General features: G+C 40.6%; 4 protein-coding genes across 7 annotated transcripts; 2 read left to right on the top strand and 2 right to left on the bottom strand.

Annotated features, from left to right (window-relative positions):
• The first annotated feature begins 938 nt into the window (after window positions 1-938).
• On the top strand, window positions 939-8,824 carry LOC111597944 (polycomb protein Asx). 4 transcript variants are annotated; one of them, XM_023312900.2, is made up of 11 exons: window positions 939-1,134; window positions 1,192-1,610; window positions 1,675-2,734; window positions 2,836-3,421; window positions 3,485-3,583; window positions 4,090-4,155; window positions 4,226-5,139; window positions 5,194-6,585; window positions 6,653-6,937; window positions 7,004-7,214; window positions 8,022-8,824. In XM_023312900.2, exons 2-11 carry the CDS (start codon window positions 1,297-1,299, stop codon window positions 8,357-8,359), a joined length of 5,265 nt encoding a protein of 1,754 aa, XP_023168668.2. In that variant the 5' UTR covers window positions 939-1,134; window positions 1,192-1,296; the 3' UTR covers window positions 8,360-8,824. The 4 variants fall into 4 exon arrangements, with proteins under 4 accessions (XP_023168668.2, XP_023168669.2, XP_023168671.2 ...); XM_023312901.2 differs by lacking the exon at window positions 4,090-4,155; XM_023312902.2 differs by lacking the exon at window positions 939-1,134 and having other exon boundaries at window positions 1,385-1,610; window positions 1,660-2,734.
• Window positions 8,825-9,683: 859 nt separating this feature from the next.
• Window positions 9,684-10,584, bottom strand: LOC111597993 (phosphopantothenoylcysteine decarboxylase). Its single transcript, XM_023312972.2, has 3 exons — window positions 10,324-10,584; window positions 10,062-10,265; window positions 9,684-10,000 (listed from the first exon to the last, which is right to left on the bottom strand). Exons 1-3 carry the CDS (start codon window positions 10,495-10,497, stop codon window positions 9,740-9,742), a joined length of 639 nt encoding a protein of 212 aa, XP_023168740.2. The 5' UTR covers window positions 10,498-10,584; the 3' UTR covers window positions 9,684-9,739.
• Window positions 10,585-11,284: 700 nt separating this feature from the next.
• LOC111597982 (GDP-fucose protein O-fucosyltransferase 1) lies at window positions 11,285-12,755 on the top strand. Its single transcript, XM_023312958.2, has 2 exons — window positions 11,285-11,443; window positions 11,503-12,755. The coding sequence occupies exons 1-2, from the start codon at window positions 11,335-11,337 to the stop codon at window positions 12,591-12,593; spliced, it is 1,200 nt and encodes a 399-aa protein (XP_023168726.2). The 5' UTR covers window positions 11,285-11,334; the 3' UTR covers window positions 12,594-12,755.
• Window positions 12,756-12,880: 125 nt separating this feature from the next.
• Window positions 12,881-14,453, bottom strand: LOC111598010 (eukaryotic translation initiation factor 3 subunit M). Its single transcript, XM_023313006.2, has 3 exons — window positions 14,305-14,453; window positions 14,001-14,180; window positions 12,881-13,942 (listed from the first exon to the last, which is right to left on the bottom strand). The coding sequence occupies exons 1-3, from the start codon at window positions 14,347-14,349 to the stop codon at window positions 13,004-13,006; spliced, it is 1,164 nt and encodes a 387-aa protein (XP_023168774.2). The 5' UTR covers window positions 14,350-14,453; the 3' UTR covers window positions 12,881-13,003.
• Between the last annotated feature and the right edge of the window lie 11 nt (window positions 14,454-14,464).

Raw genomic sequence — 14,464 nt, 5'->3', positions numbered from 1 at the left:
ATACAGTTCAATAAATTATGTTTAATGAAATAAACTTACTCATTTTGAACGCATGCACTGCATACATTTAAACATATACACCTATATACCACAAGCACTATCGATAGCTGTGGAAAATGACTAGTTTGGTCACTCTAGCGATGTCATCAATATCGATAGTATTGACAATTGTTTAGCAGCTCTAGTTCTAGTGTAGTGCAGTTTTTAACATCCCTATTGCTCTCAAACTGGGAGCCCAATAACTATAATTTAACCATTAAATAAATAAGCTTTAAATATTAGAATGTGAAACGGCAAATGTGTGTTATAAATGTTTAGTTTTTAGTGTACAATATAACAACAATTTCATTCAATTAACTGGAAGCTATTTTCTTTTTTTTTTGCTGCGTAGCTTCTCTCCGTACGCGTAACAAAGACAGCGGTTGGCGTGCAGCCAAAGCATATGTAAACGCTTGCGTAAGAAAGAGTCGACGCCATAGAGCACAAGAAGCAGAAAAAGAATCCAAAATCTTGTAGCTCTCTGCTTCTGCTTTTGTTTGTGTCTTTGCAACAACCATTCAATATATTATTTTTTTATAAGGTGCCTAAGAACTAACATTAATTAAATCAAAGTATTGGTACAATTTGAATTACTGCTGGAGTAAAACGCAATTAGCAAAAGCCAAAACAAACCACGCAAAAAGTTTTTATACGTGCGTGCATGCGTGTGTGTGCGCATTATAATTACATGTGTGTGTGACTAGATATATGTGTGTGTGAGCATACATATGTATTATTCCTGCAGGGGCAAAAGCAACAAACCAACCAACTTTGCTTTGCTCTCGTTTTAATGTTGTTGTGTTTGTTATTGTAGGCAACAAATTCACGGCGGACACACACATATATATTAATATATATATATATATATAAATATATATGTATAAAAAGGAAAAGGCAAAGAGCAGCAAATGAAAATTAGCGTGTGTAATAAATGTGTGTGTGAAAAGTGACTGGGCGTAAGGGTTTTTATCGCAAAGGTAAAACAAAACACGGACCAAAATAATTGTTGTAAGGCTGTTGTTGTTGCGAGGAGGCAAAATTTAATTGCCGCCCACCCTGGCGCCTATTGAAATGGCTAAGACTGCTGCTGGCCAGGTTAGTTGTGATTATTATTAATTAAAAATATACATTTCATAATATTTTTTTTTGTAGTATGTTCGTAAAAAGCATTTAAACTGCCGCCTGACATGGACTCAATAACAAAAACAACATCGATACGAAACATTGCTGAGCCGAGTTGTAAATAGTTAAAAATATATGAAAATGAAAACGATAACGCCGGATACATTAACATCAGCATCAGCCGCGCCGCAACATCAGCAGCAGCAGCCTCAACATCAGCAGCAGCTGCATCTACAGCAACAACATAAACAACATTTGGCCGCCATCATTCCACAACAACAACACATAACACCTGTGATTATGGAAGCAACAGCGCATGTGAATCTCGTGGATGACGATGATGAAAAGGATCCACTGGCATTGGAGCACACAGCAGTAACAGAGGCGCCACAGGAACAACAGCAGACACATAACTCAACACTGGCGAATAAGCACACACATAGTCTGAGGTTAGCAACTTGTTTATAGCTTTGTACATAACTGTATTAATATATTCAGCTCTCCTCTTTACAGACGCCACCTGCCACGCATCATTGTGAAACCTATACCACCTGAGAAAAAGTCAACGCTACCTAGTGAGGATGTGTTGCTTAACGCTGGTCTACAACCAGCTCCAGCGTTGTTTGTGCCACCAAGCATTGCCTCGACAACGGTAGCAGCAACAGCGACTACTATTGCTGCTGCTGGGGCTATTACTGCACCTACGCCCGTGCGCGGCATCAGCAGTCGACGCATACAACAACAACAGCAAGCCAAAGCAGCTGCAGCAGCGGCGGCGGCAGCTGCAGCAGCAGCAGCGGCGGCTGCCGCAGCAGCTAATGCAAATGTGACTGCCTCACCAGGCAGCGGCAAAGCAGCAACCCAAACATCCACAATGCGTGAGGTGTTGGCTTCGATACCGGGCTTTAGTGTGAAGCCGCGTCGTCGCAGCAACAAAAAGTTAACGACTGCCGCGCAAATTGAGCAGACAAAAGATGGCAAAATCGATTTGGAAACACCCGATTCGATATTGGCATCGACGAATCTGCGCGCCCTGCTTAATAAGCAAACATTCTCATTGCTGCCGCCGCTGTATCAACATAATCTCATACAGCTGCTGCCGAGCGTAGATCGTGAGGCCAGCGAGGTGGTGCAGCACCAGCAACAACTGCAACAGCAGCAGCAGCCAGAACAACCATGCACTAGCAGCAGCAACCCAGAAGCAATTCGTTTAAGCGCCTCCTGCCTGAATAATGAGTTCTTTGCACGCGCCTGTTTGGAGTGGCGTGAACGTCTTAGTGAAGGCGAATTCACGCCCGAAAATCAAATTAAGCTGAAAACGGAAGCGGAACGCGAAAAGAATAAGTTAGATCCATGGAAGGTCAAGCATTTCGAACCCTATTGGGGCGAAAAGATTGCAAAGCGTGCGCCGAATGTAAACCCGCCTAGTAGCAAAATAAAGCTCGAGCCGATAAGGCAGCAGCATCAACAACAACCAATAGCTGCAGCACCGGCACCGCCACCAACAACAACACAGCAGCAAAAACTACAACAAGCAACATGTGATAATGAGACTGAACTGAAATTTAATACGGTAATTTCTAAATACATTATAATATTAAATTTTGAATTAGATAGTTATTAGCTAACCAAATATTGATACACTAATCAACTAATTTCCCTTATATCCTCCAGAGCACAAAGTGCGAATTGACAACCACAACAACAGCAGCAACAACACCCGAAACATCTGGTTGTGCCGCATCAGCTGCAACAGAAACAGCACAAGCAACAACAATAACTGTTGCAACAGAAACAACAATCAGTAGCAGCAATGCTTTAACGGAGCAACAGCGACGCCTGCTTAAACGACCGTCGAGTAGCCCTTCGCGACGCAAGCGCAGCGATCCGATTAATATGGCTGAAGAGAAGGAAGAGCTGCCTAGCACGTCAAAAGAGAGCAAACAAATGAAGCGTGAATCAGCTGATATTGTTCCTAATAATGCCATGGCAAATGTTCAAGATGTTGTTGATCATGTAGCAGTAGCAGTAGCAGCGACAACAACACATGCAATAACTAACAATAGCCAGCAGCCACTTATCAACAGTACCTGTGATAAAATTGAGACACCTGATGCACAGACAACAACAGTAGCAACAACAACGACAGCGACACCAGCAAACTCAACAATCACAAACGCAATACCAGCAGCAACATCAACAATTGCAGACCCAATCAGTAATTTTGCGGGCTATTTGCAAAATGTAGAGCTGGCAGAAGGTGCGTACATTATAACTGACTTAATATGTTTCATGTTCATTTTGAAAATTTCCTGTTCTTTAGATACCAAAGCAACGGATAATGTTGCCACAGAAGCAACAGCAACTGCGTCAACAACAACCAACAGCCATGATTTTGTATTTGCCGATACGATTGATCATGGTAAGCTTCTTTTGACTATTTGAAATGCTAATTAAAATGTAGTTAACTGAAATATTTACTTTAACGGTTTTGGTTGATTGTTTATGTAATAGTTTGTATATTTTGCTTTTGAATTATGACTGAATGTTTATTTATAATAGTTGAATCAATTTGTATATTGTTACTGTTTTTATTCGGACTTTTGTATTTTGTTATTGTATATTTCTCGAATTGTTATTTAAGAATCGTTTGGTTAAACTTTCTATATTTATTTCATATTTATCCACACTTATATTTTAGTATGCTTTCAGCTTCATTTGTTTATAATAATTTGTTACTGAAATCAAAAACTTTAATAAATGTTTATGCTCTTGTGTTTGTAAACTATTTGGTATAAATTATTTTTTCAAAATTTCAAATATTGAATGTATTTAGTATATGTATGTTCATATAATTTATCACCTATTATTCAAAACTCACTAAATGCCTTTTTCCAATTTTTGCTTCAATGTTCGTTCTCCATGCAGCCTACTTCCATGATCACCAAGCAGCCATCAGCCACGCCTACTACTCATCATCATCATCGCCCAATTGTAATATATATATATATATAACCATTTAGTTACTGTTATGCTTAAATTAATTCTGGTTTGTTTACCTTAGCGACAGCAACAATCATAAAGGTTAACGATCATTGTGATAAGCAGCTGGAGGATTCGGGAATGACTCTAGCTATGTCTATGCCCTTGGCTAGCAGTTCAACAGGCTCATCGCTGACCAACACCACGCCAGCTAGCTCGCTAGCATCTAGTAGTTGCACATCATCTTCGCTATCATCATCGCTCTCCTCGTCTTGCTCCAGCAGCAATTCTTCCTCAACGGCTGCAACCACAACGACAGCAGCGGGAGCGGGGGCTGCAGCTTCGCCGCTATCACTGGGAACGCCGGCGGAAACAACATTAGCCAATATGCATGCTATGCTCAGCACGGTAGCCACGTTGCAACAACAGCAGCAGCAGGAGCAACAGCATCATCAACAGGTGGAGTTGCCCGTAGAATTAAACTCCAGCGAAATGTTTCAAAATGTGCAACACGATTGGAATTTTGGTGGCATCAAATTGCTGGCACCACCACCGACGCAAGCAACTGAAAATTCAGTGGGGCGATTGCAACAACAGGTCGATCAGCATCTGAATCATGAGGACATTCAATTGATGGACGTGGTGCATGAGCCCGAGGAGGAGGAGGAGGTGATTGACGATATGGTCGAATGCCACAATCTGCTGGACAATGATGAAGAGGAAGACGGAGATGAAATCGTGGACGAGGATGATGAGGATGTGGTTGAATGTATAGATGCGGAGCAACAGGAGCAGGATGAGTTAATGAACGAAATGGTGGAACATGTTATGGATGTCAGCGGTGGCGATGCCGTGCAAGATATTGTGGACAAGCTGCAGCAACAGCAACAACAACAGCACCAACAGCAACAGCTTCAGGCGCAGTTACAAGATGTTGTGCAATTGACGCAGCATTCCTTTATGACGCAGGGGCACAGCAGCGACTTCGCGAATGAGGTAAGTCATCAAAACAAGCATCCAATTGTAGTTATAATCTAAATCCTTTCATAGATCTCCCACGAACTGCTTTGTGATGCGGTGCCCATGTCCGCTGCCGAAATGGAAGTCTCCAGCACTGTTATTACGAACAGCAGCAACAGCAATGACAGCAGCAACAATCTGAGCCTGTGCAGCAGTAGTAGCAGCAGCATTGCCATCAATCAGTTAGCCCAACAGCCAGCTGCTGCTGCGACCGCTGCGCCAGCACCGCAGCAACAGCAGCGTCAAATATTGGTGGACTCGAATGGACAAATCATTGGCAACTTTTTACTACAGCAACAACAACAGCAGCAGCAACAGCAACAGCAACAACAGCAGCAGCAACAACAACGTCAACAGCAGCAATTACAACAACAGCAGCAGCAACTATTGCAACAATTCACATTGCAAGCAGCCGCACAGCAGCAACAACAGCAGCAGGCAACCAGCAGCAATTCGCTACATAAAGCGCTGCCCGTAACCCTGCGCAAACCCTTCGAAATCAACAGCAATGGCGCACAGCAATTCTTAACGCCCAATTTGTTGCAGCAGCAGCAACTGGAACAAAAACAACAACAGCTGCAACAATTTGCGTTACAGGCTCAGCTGCATCAGCGACAGCTGCTGGCACAAGCAGCCAACAACAATCTTCTGCAACAACAGCAGCAACAGCAAATTCAGCAGCAGCAAACTTACCAGCAGCAGCAACAACAACAACAGCAAGCAGTGGTTCCACCCAAGTTCATAGCCAAGCCGCTGAATATTATATCCATGACACGACCCGCCAACGCGTCCCCCAATACAGCAGCAACAGCGGCTGTGCCCACAGCAGCTACCAATAATGTCCAAATTCCGTCCAGCTATGCAAACGTAGTGACAGCGCAACAACAGGTCAATCACAACAGCAACCTGCAGCAGCAGCAGCAGCCGCAGCAACCACAAACATTGCAGTTGCAGACCGTTGCAACAGTTAACAATGTGCTGACCATGAAAACGTTGCCGCCATCGGGCGTGCCTACAACAATTGCCCAGCAGCGACTGCAGCCAAAGATGCCCACGGGGAAAGGACGCAAGGCAACGACCAATCGTTTGCCACCAGGAGCTGTTAACCTAGAGCGCAGCTATCAAATCTGCCAGGCTGTCATACAAAACAGTCCGAATCGTGAGAACCTCAAGGCGCAGCTGCGCCCGCCAGCGGCAATTCTCAGCCAGCAGCAGCAACAGACGACGCCGACGCCAACAACTGCTGTGAGCAGCAGCAATGCAACAATTAATGTGTCCACAGTGGCAGCCACGCCCATGAATAATGTGCCAGCAGCAGCGACTGTCGCTGTGTCGGCTCCAGCACAAAATCTACTCAAGCAGGAAGAGCTGCCAGCCCTACCGCCCAATGTCCTGGGTGTGGGCAGACCGGGTGTTTATAAGGTAAGTTGTTATAACTACTCAGCAATGGGATTCTGTTAGCTAAAATCAAAACAATTTGATTGTCTAGGTCATAGGTCCGCGCATGAGCGGTTTTCCGAGGAAGAAGTACGTGCAGCGCAAGCCGTCGCCTACAACTGTGATGAGGCACCTGCTGACAGCTACGCCTGGTGCATCCAGTCCGCAACAACAGCAGCAACAGTTGGTCACGCAACAATCCAGCCAAGAACAGCAGCAGCAGCTGCTGCATCAGAATGGCACGGGTCAATATGTGCTGGTGCATCGCGCTAATGTGGGCGCAGCTGATAATCAGGCACCGCGGGCTTCCAGTGCGCCACCTTTACACCAAAATCAGGTGAGTATTAGAGTTTAATATAATTGAACTTAAACTTAACTTAAATATCCTTCTAATCGTTTCCAGTTTGTTGCCGTTCAGAATTCGCTTCACAGCCTTAATGGCATTAGTATGGGCGGACGCGGGCGTCCGGCTTCAGTGGACAACAACAATAGCACAGGCAACGATACACTGCATCATAACGAGCTGCAGCAACAACAGCAGCAGCAACAACAACAACAGCAACTCAGCAATGTCAACGCGGCTGCGAATATTGTGCGGCGCAATATCGCTGCAGGTAAATTGGTGTATTATTAGTGCTTAGCGAGGTACGTCTTTCAAATCACCCCCACACACACAACAAAAATTTAAAATCATTCACAAATTGGCACGTCATCATATTAATAATTATCATAATAGATTTGTTAGATTTATCAACTATTTGGAAAACAAAAAACAATATGTCCACGTTGACTCATTCTTTTTTCTGTTTCCACGTAACCCTTTGCGTATGCGTAACGAGTATGTAAACTGCATGCTTTTATTTTAAATTTATATGCATTCACAGCTTGATTATTACTTAAGAGTAAATGTTTTAGATCGAGTAAAATTTGTATGGTGCTGTTCATATGTTGATCTTACCTTATGTATTGTCAGCGCAGCAGGAAAGGTATTTAATTAGAAAAGCTGTTATTTAATGTTATCATTAATGATAAAACCTAAGAAATTGTTATATGAAACATTGACTCGAATATATTGTTTACTTAAGTAAAGGAACAGTTCTCTACAAATTATACTCTATAGAAATATTTCTAAATCAAAAATAATTTCTTAAAAATATACCATAATTTGTATATATAGATGAAAATAATAGGCACCATGATTAGTATTTCGATTATAGCTTAAATATTATTAAGAAGCTATCTATGTATCGTGCAACTGATGTTAGACTCTTAATATCCTCAACTGTGAATGCAGCAAATGTATTTAAGTATGTACAATTGATATTTATTTTTATTTTTCTTATGATTTTGTAATATACGGTAATATATATACGAATAAGTAAGTTCTTACAATTACTAATATCTTGGTATATTTTTAATAGGTACCAACATTACCTATATAGACAACAGCAACTCGTCGGCAACTCTTATGGATGCAGCCAATAACTACATCGTGACGACTACAGCAGCAACAACAACAGCTGCCGGAGGTTCTGTAACGACACCGCAAACAACACAGCAGCCACAACAGCAACAACAGCAACATGCTCTAATCCAACTGCATCAAAGCGGAGAGAACACGCCGCCAGGCAACGAGGCGGCCAACAATGGTTGTGCCTGTGCTTTAAACGCGATGGTCATTTGCCAGCAATGCGGTGCATTCTGTCACGATGATTGCATCAGCGCATCGAAGCTGTGCGTGTCCTGTGTGATCAGATGAGAGCTAAGCCTCCAGATGCAACTTGACAACGTATTATAGTAATATATAGAGTTAAACCTATTTAGATGCAATGCTAATGCTATATTCTGTATATACATATATATATATCGAAAAATCAGTTCGAGAGAGGAAGAGTATACAATGTTGAATACCAACCACTCCTTTTTTACCCAGACAATTTGTAAGCTAGACTATAGAAGCGAACCCAATTATAAAAACCAAGTGCAGAGGCTTAGATACACTGAAAGTAAGAAAAAATGAAAGCTAATGCTGATAAACGCTTACACGAAAAGCAAACACCTTTTGTATAAAGAAAGTTGCTATAAAAAAAGCTTAATATTCAATCAAGTGTTGTGTATTACGTGTATGTATACTCTCCAAAATAAGGGTATTACAGCAGCACATAAAAAAATTAAAATGATGAACAGATTAACAAAAAAAACACTCATTGTAATTAAAACAAAACAAAAAGGCAGCGGCAAAAGCAGCAAATAAAACCAATAAAAACCAAGCTATGTAAATATTTATGTTTAATATTAAATGTAATTTATAAATGAAAAATAGTATATATACATATATACACAATCCATACACATATATGTATATATATATATATATATATATGACTATGTGTAATTATGTTTAAGCTAGAATTGAGAAAACTTCAAACTTAGGTTGACATACGCCTGAAGACTATATTTTTATAATTTCTCGCTGCAGTTGATTCGTTTTTATGCAAATACATAAGCAACTACATAATATACATACATATACATACATGCAACTACAATACACATACATTTACATAATATATATTTTACTGTGTAATTTTTCGTAAGCCTAAGCTCTTATTATTTCCCTAATTCTAAGTTTATCATCCCACACAATCCACAAAAGAAAAAAAACATCTCTAGCATACACATTATATAGCGCATAATGTTAATTGTAATTCGCATATAAAAAATTGATTTAAATGCATAAAACTGTTGATAAAAAAATTAAAACAAACACAAATATACACTGCAACAACAACAAAATATAAATGTTAATTGAGAAACTAAAATGCAATTTAAAAAAAAACAACAAATATTATAGAGATGAGGAACAAAATTAAAAAAAGTAAAACAAAAATCATTTTGCTCCTAGATGCACTCAAAATTAACCAATAAACATTATTACAAATAAATTGAGAAAAAAAATCATGAAAAATAATAATAGAGATATTTATATTCAAGGGAACTCTGAAAAAATTGTGCTTAGTACTAAGCTTATTTTAATATAGTTTTTTTATTGCAAGTGGGTTTACCTAAGGAAAAAAATTACGTTTAATTTTAACAAAAACTATTTTATTTTTAACTAGCGAAAACAAGAATTTTCTATTTACAAACGGAGTTGAAACGTGGACACCACTAAGGCAACAATTGTCGACACCTCGGCCATGGCTCCGTTGCCCGTATCGCCGCACATCAGCGTTTTCGATATACAGGGTATCTCCTTGTAACCCCATTGAGTTAGTTTTGCTATATGCTCGCGCGTAATGGGATGATCGTACATGCGTGTATTCATGGCCGGTGCAAAGAACAGCGGCTTCTCCAAATCCCAAGCACGAACCACGCACAGCACCAAATTATCGCAAATGCCCTGCCATAAAATGTATTAAATTATATTATCTAATGTTTAATTAAAGATAAGTCAATCTTACGCTGGCTATTTTGGCTAGTGAATTGGCACTGAGGGGCGCAATTAACAGAAGGTCTGCCCACTTGCCTAGGTCAATGTGCAGTACCGGATCGCCTCGCTTATTCCAGGTGAGCCACTCATCGCGGTTATGTAAAATGGGTACATCTTCCGGCACCTGCTCTAGTTCAAAAAAGTGCTTTGCATGCTCCGTTACGATGACTTTAATCTGATAAAACGTGTATAGTTTTTATTGGAGGGAAGAATAGAAGCTTGTCAATACTTACGTTAAATTTGTAGGGCAGCTTGTCGTCGCTTAGTTCGGATATTAGTTGCACCATCTTGATGCTCGCCACGCTGCCTGTGGCTGCAATTAAAACATTGCGTTCCGGCTTCATTGTTATTGTTGTTGTTGTTTGTCGGTCGGTAACTCCTTTTCCGGAAAGCCCAGTTTCGCCCATTCTGTTTTTTCCATAAGATTATTTTCCATGCGGCACCCCAAATAGTCCCTCGCTTCTGCCCGGCACTTTGAGTTGTCGTTGTCGTTACGGCGCAAGCAACTGGCGTAAATCAAGAAATTCTTCTTGCACAAGCTCTCGTGATCTAATGGAAAGCTGCCCTTCTCTGGCGCTGTGGGTATGAACTTCTTTTGATTGTAAATCTGTGAAGTCATTTGAATAATTTGCTTATCTTAAAACCTTCATAAACGATTGTGCGACAATTATGAAATAGATAAAAGGCAAATATAATATAAATAAAAACAACTGTGAATTGCTGTGAACAAGGTTGCCATAGTTTAACAATTTATATGGAAGTGGCAGCACGATAACAAAATGTGAAATATACATATCAACAGCTGCTGATGAATAGGAAAATAAGATCAATGCATGAACAAAAAACAAAGGGAAAATTGGCATTAAAATATTTGTAATATAATTAAATAGTATTGCTGAGGAAATATTGAAGGCTTGCTTATTTCCAATAATTCTACCATTATTAAATAAAATATTTTAGCCATTTCAAGTTTTTTATCATGTCTACATAGCTGCGCACGTTTTTCAAAGTCTGGCAACTGCGCACAGAGCCGGTAAAAGCGTTGGCTTAAATTACTAGTTGATTAGGAAATGAATGACAAATACAAACGCTCATCTTGCTGATTAATTAAAATATGTTCAATCATATTTTAAATTAGAGATAAGCAAAGCCGTAGCAGTAGTTTTTTTCAATTTCTCAATATAATAGTAATATATAACAATTTGTTAGCAAAGTCTGGCAATGCTGTACACGAAGCCGGCAGAATGCAGTGGCTTAAAATATTAATTTATTTTATTTCAATAATAATATTAAATACAAATGCAAAATTTGTGCGCGATCCTAATGGATACATTGCCTACTGTCCCTGCATGGGTAAGTTTCATTAGATTTTCTAGTTTACTTATTTACATGTGTTTGTTTGTCCTTTTCAGGACGCTTTGGTAACCAGGCGGATCATTTTTTAGGCTCGCTAGCCTTCGCTCAAGCTCTGAATCGCACATTAATTTTGCCGCCTTGGGTGGAATATCGCAAAGGGGAAATGCGTTCCCGTCAGGTGTCATTCGATACATATTTCGAGGTGGAGCCGCTGATGCAGTTCCATCGCGTTATTCTCATGTCTGACTTTATGGATCACCTGGCCGATGAAGTGTGGCCTGCGAAGGAACGCATATCCTTCTGTTATATGGAACGCAAAAGCTTGCAGCAAGAAAAAAACAATCCAGACTCACCGAATTGTCATGCCAAGGATGGTAATCCCTTTGGTCCATTCTGGGATACTTACAATATTGATTTTGTGGGTTCGGAATTTTATGGTCCACTGCATTTCGATGTGCGTCACAGCTCGATAGCAGCCAAATGGCAAGAAAACTATAAACCTCATAAGTGGCCCGTTTTAGCGTACACCGGTGCACCGGCCAGCTTTCCCGTGCAGCTCGAGAATCGTGAACTGCAAAAGTACTTAAAATGGAGTCCCAAGTATAGAGAAGCCGCTCGAGAATTTATACGTACGGTACTTCCACGTGGTGCATTTATTGGCCTGCATCTTCGAAATGGCATCGATTGGGTGCGCGCCTGTGAGCATATTAAGGATAGCCAGCAGCTCTTTGCATCACCTCAATGTCTTGGCTATAAGAATGAACGTGGTGAGCTCTACCAAGAGCTCTGCATGCCCACCAAGGAAGCAATTATCAGACAGTTAAAGCGAACGATTAAAAATGTACGCCAATTACAGCCAAAGAACGAGGTGAAATCCGTATTTGTGGCATCCGATGCGAATCACATGATAGCTGAGCTAACAAATGCGCTCGCTCGCATGGATATCAGCGTGCATAAGCTACAAGAGGATGATCCTTATGTGGATTTGGCTATACTAGGACAGTCGAACCACTTTATAGGCAACTGCATATCTTCGTATAGCGCATTTGTTAAACGGGAAAGGGATACGCATGGATTTCCCTCGTATTTTTGGTCGTTTCCCAAAGAAAAGGAGCGCCAGCAAACGAAGGCTCATGAGGAGCTATAAAAGCCATGACATTTTCTGACGAAATCTCTCAAAACATATAGATATATATATGAATATATATCGTACATATATGCCAGCGTTTAGTGTTAAGCTAGAAAGTATTTATAACATTTCAATCCAAACATTGATTTAAATTACGAGGATAGTCTGACAAATATCCGACCTTACAAAATCAGATATTAATATTATAATTTAATTTAATTAATTTTAATACATTTATCTTTCAGTTTTTTTTCGGATAATTTGCAGACTATTTTCGTATAAGCTACAATTACTTAGATAATGTATTTGATTTTACTTAGAAATTTATTCAAGCTTGGTTTTTCTCGCATTCCTCAAAATAATTTATATTATGTAAAACTTTATACCACCGCTCGTATTTTATTTGTTCTTGAATGTCAGTTGTATCTCTAATGTATCAGTTTTTGCGTGCGCGCCAGATCCAGTTGTGCAGATGATACATTTGTTAGTCCCTCGCGTACGGAGCTGAGGTTCTCCTTCCAGGCCTGCAGCAGATCGCGTAGCTGTTCCCACTGTGGTGCACCAAAGGTACGATGCATTGTCGATGAGATGTGCACCTTGCGATTGGCCTGATCGAGACGGGCACGTACCAGCTTTGTCTTCAGCACCTCAATGACAAATGGTTCCACTTCATCCTCGTTGATCTGCAATTCCTTGGTCAGTGTGTCGAACGTCATCTCGGGGTAGCTTTCAGCAAGCTGCATGAATGTCAATAGACGCATTTTCTTCATGTTCTGCTCATGATTCAAGCCTTGGGAGTTCACAAACTCCTTGTGATCCTCATAGAACTGCACATACGAAGGCAGCTTGTCCGATACAAAGATGGACAACAAATCGTGTATTAGATCACCTTCCAAAAAGCGCACAGGCTTCAGTGATAGCAAAGGGTCGAGCAGGAATGTATTGGGATCGGCCAAAGCAGTGACAATGCACTTCATTGCATCCTCACGAGCAACGCATGCATTGTCTGCCGTATATGTTCCCAACAGTTCAATCATCACCTTTGACGACAGCTCCAGATTGGTATCCTTGGTCACATCGTGCAACAGGCGATATAACTTTTGCATCTGCTCACTGGATGGCGGGCAGTTGGCGAACTGCGACTTCAGTTGATCGACGCCGGTGAAGACTTCGAGCACCTGATCACACTGCTTGGCCACCTGCACCAGATGATAGTAAACATGATAGCGCAAGGGAGAGGCTGTGTCCAGATTGTTGAATAAGCGCCAAAGCGATTGCAGGCAAACTTTTGCTAAGGGCTGATTGGGCGCCTTAGTCATCTTTTCGCAATAGGCCAACACAATATTCTCGCCACGATCCAGAGGTATCTAAGAGCAGTATTTTTAATTATATATATTCAAAATTAACAACTTTCTTCATACATACTGTTATCATGATGGATACAATACTATTTAGTATGCCATCAATTTGCGCTGGTTCGCCGTCTTTGAAGCAAACTTCACATACACCAATTATTTTGTGCAAATCATCCTCGACGCCTTTGTTCGATTTCTCCGAAGAGATTTCAGCTCCAAGCTTCTTAAAATACTTGCGCAGCTCTTGCACCTGCAATGAAGACGAAAACAAATTCATTTTAATTTATGTATTTACAAGATTTGTTTTTGCACATAACCTCACTTTAAAGGGCAGCGCGGCACAGACATACGTTAAAGTATAATTGAAACATTACCTGTTCATCCAAAGACAGGTCTATAAACACCGGATGCGAAGCCATAGTTTTGCAGATTGTTTAACTATTTATTTTTAGCAAAAGAATAAACAATTTCGCACGCACACGTCGTCGTCGTCGCTGAATTGACAACTCGAAAGGAAAAGGCAAAACAATGATA

The sequence above is a fragment of the Drosophila hydei genome, unplaced genomic scaffold, assembly GCF_003285905.1.
Source record: "Drosophila hydei strain 15085-1641.00,03,60 unplaced genomic scaffold, DhydRS2 tig00008130-arrow-arrow-pilon, whole genome shotgun sequence".
NCBI classification, from domain to species: domain Eukaryota; kingdom Metazoa; phylum Arthropoda; class Insecta; order Diptera; family Drosophilidae; genus Drosophila; species Drosophila hydei.
Note: the sequence above shows the minus strand (reverse complement) of the source record. Positions and strands in the feature narration are given on the sequence as shown.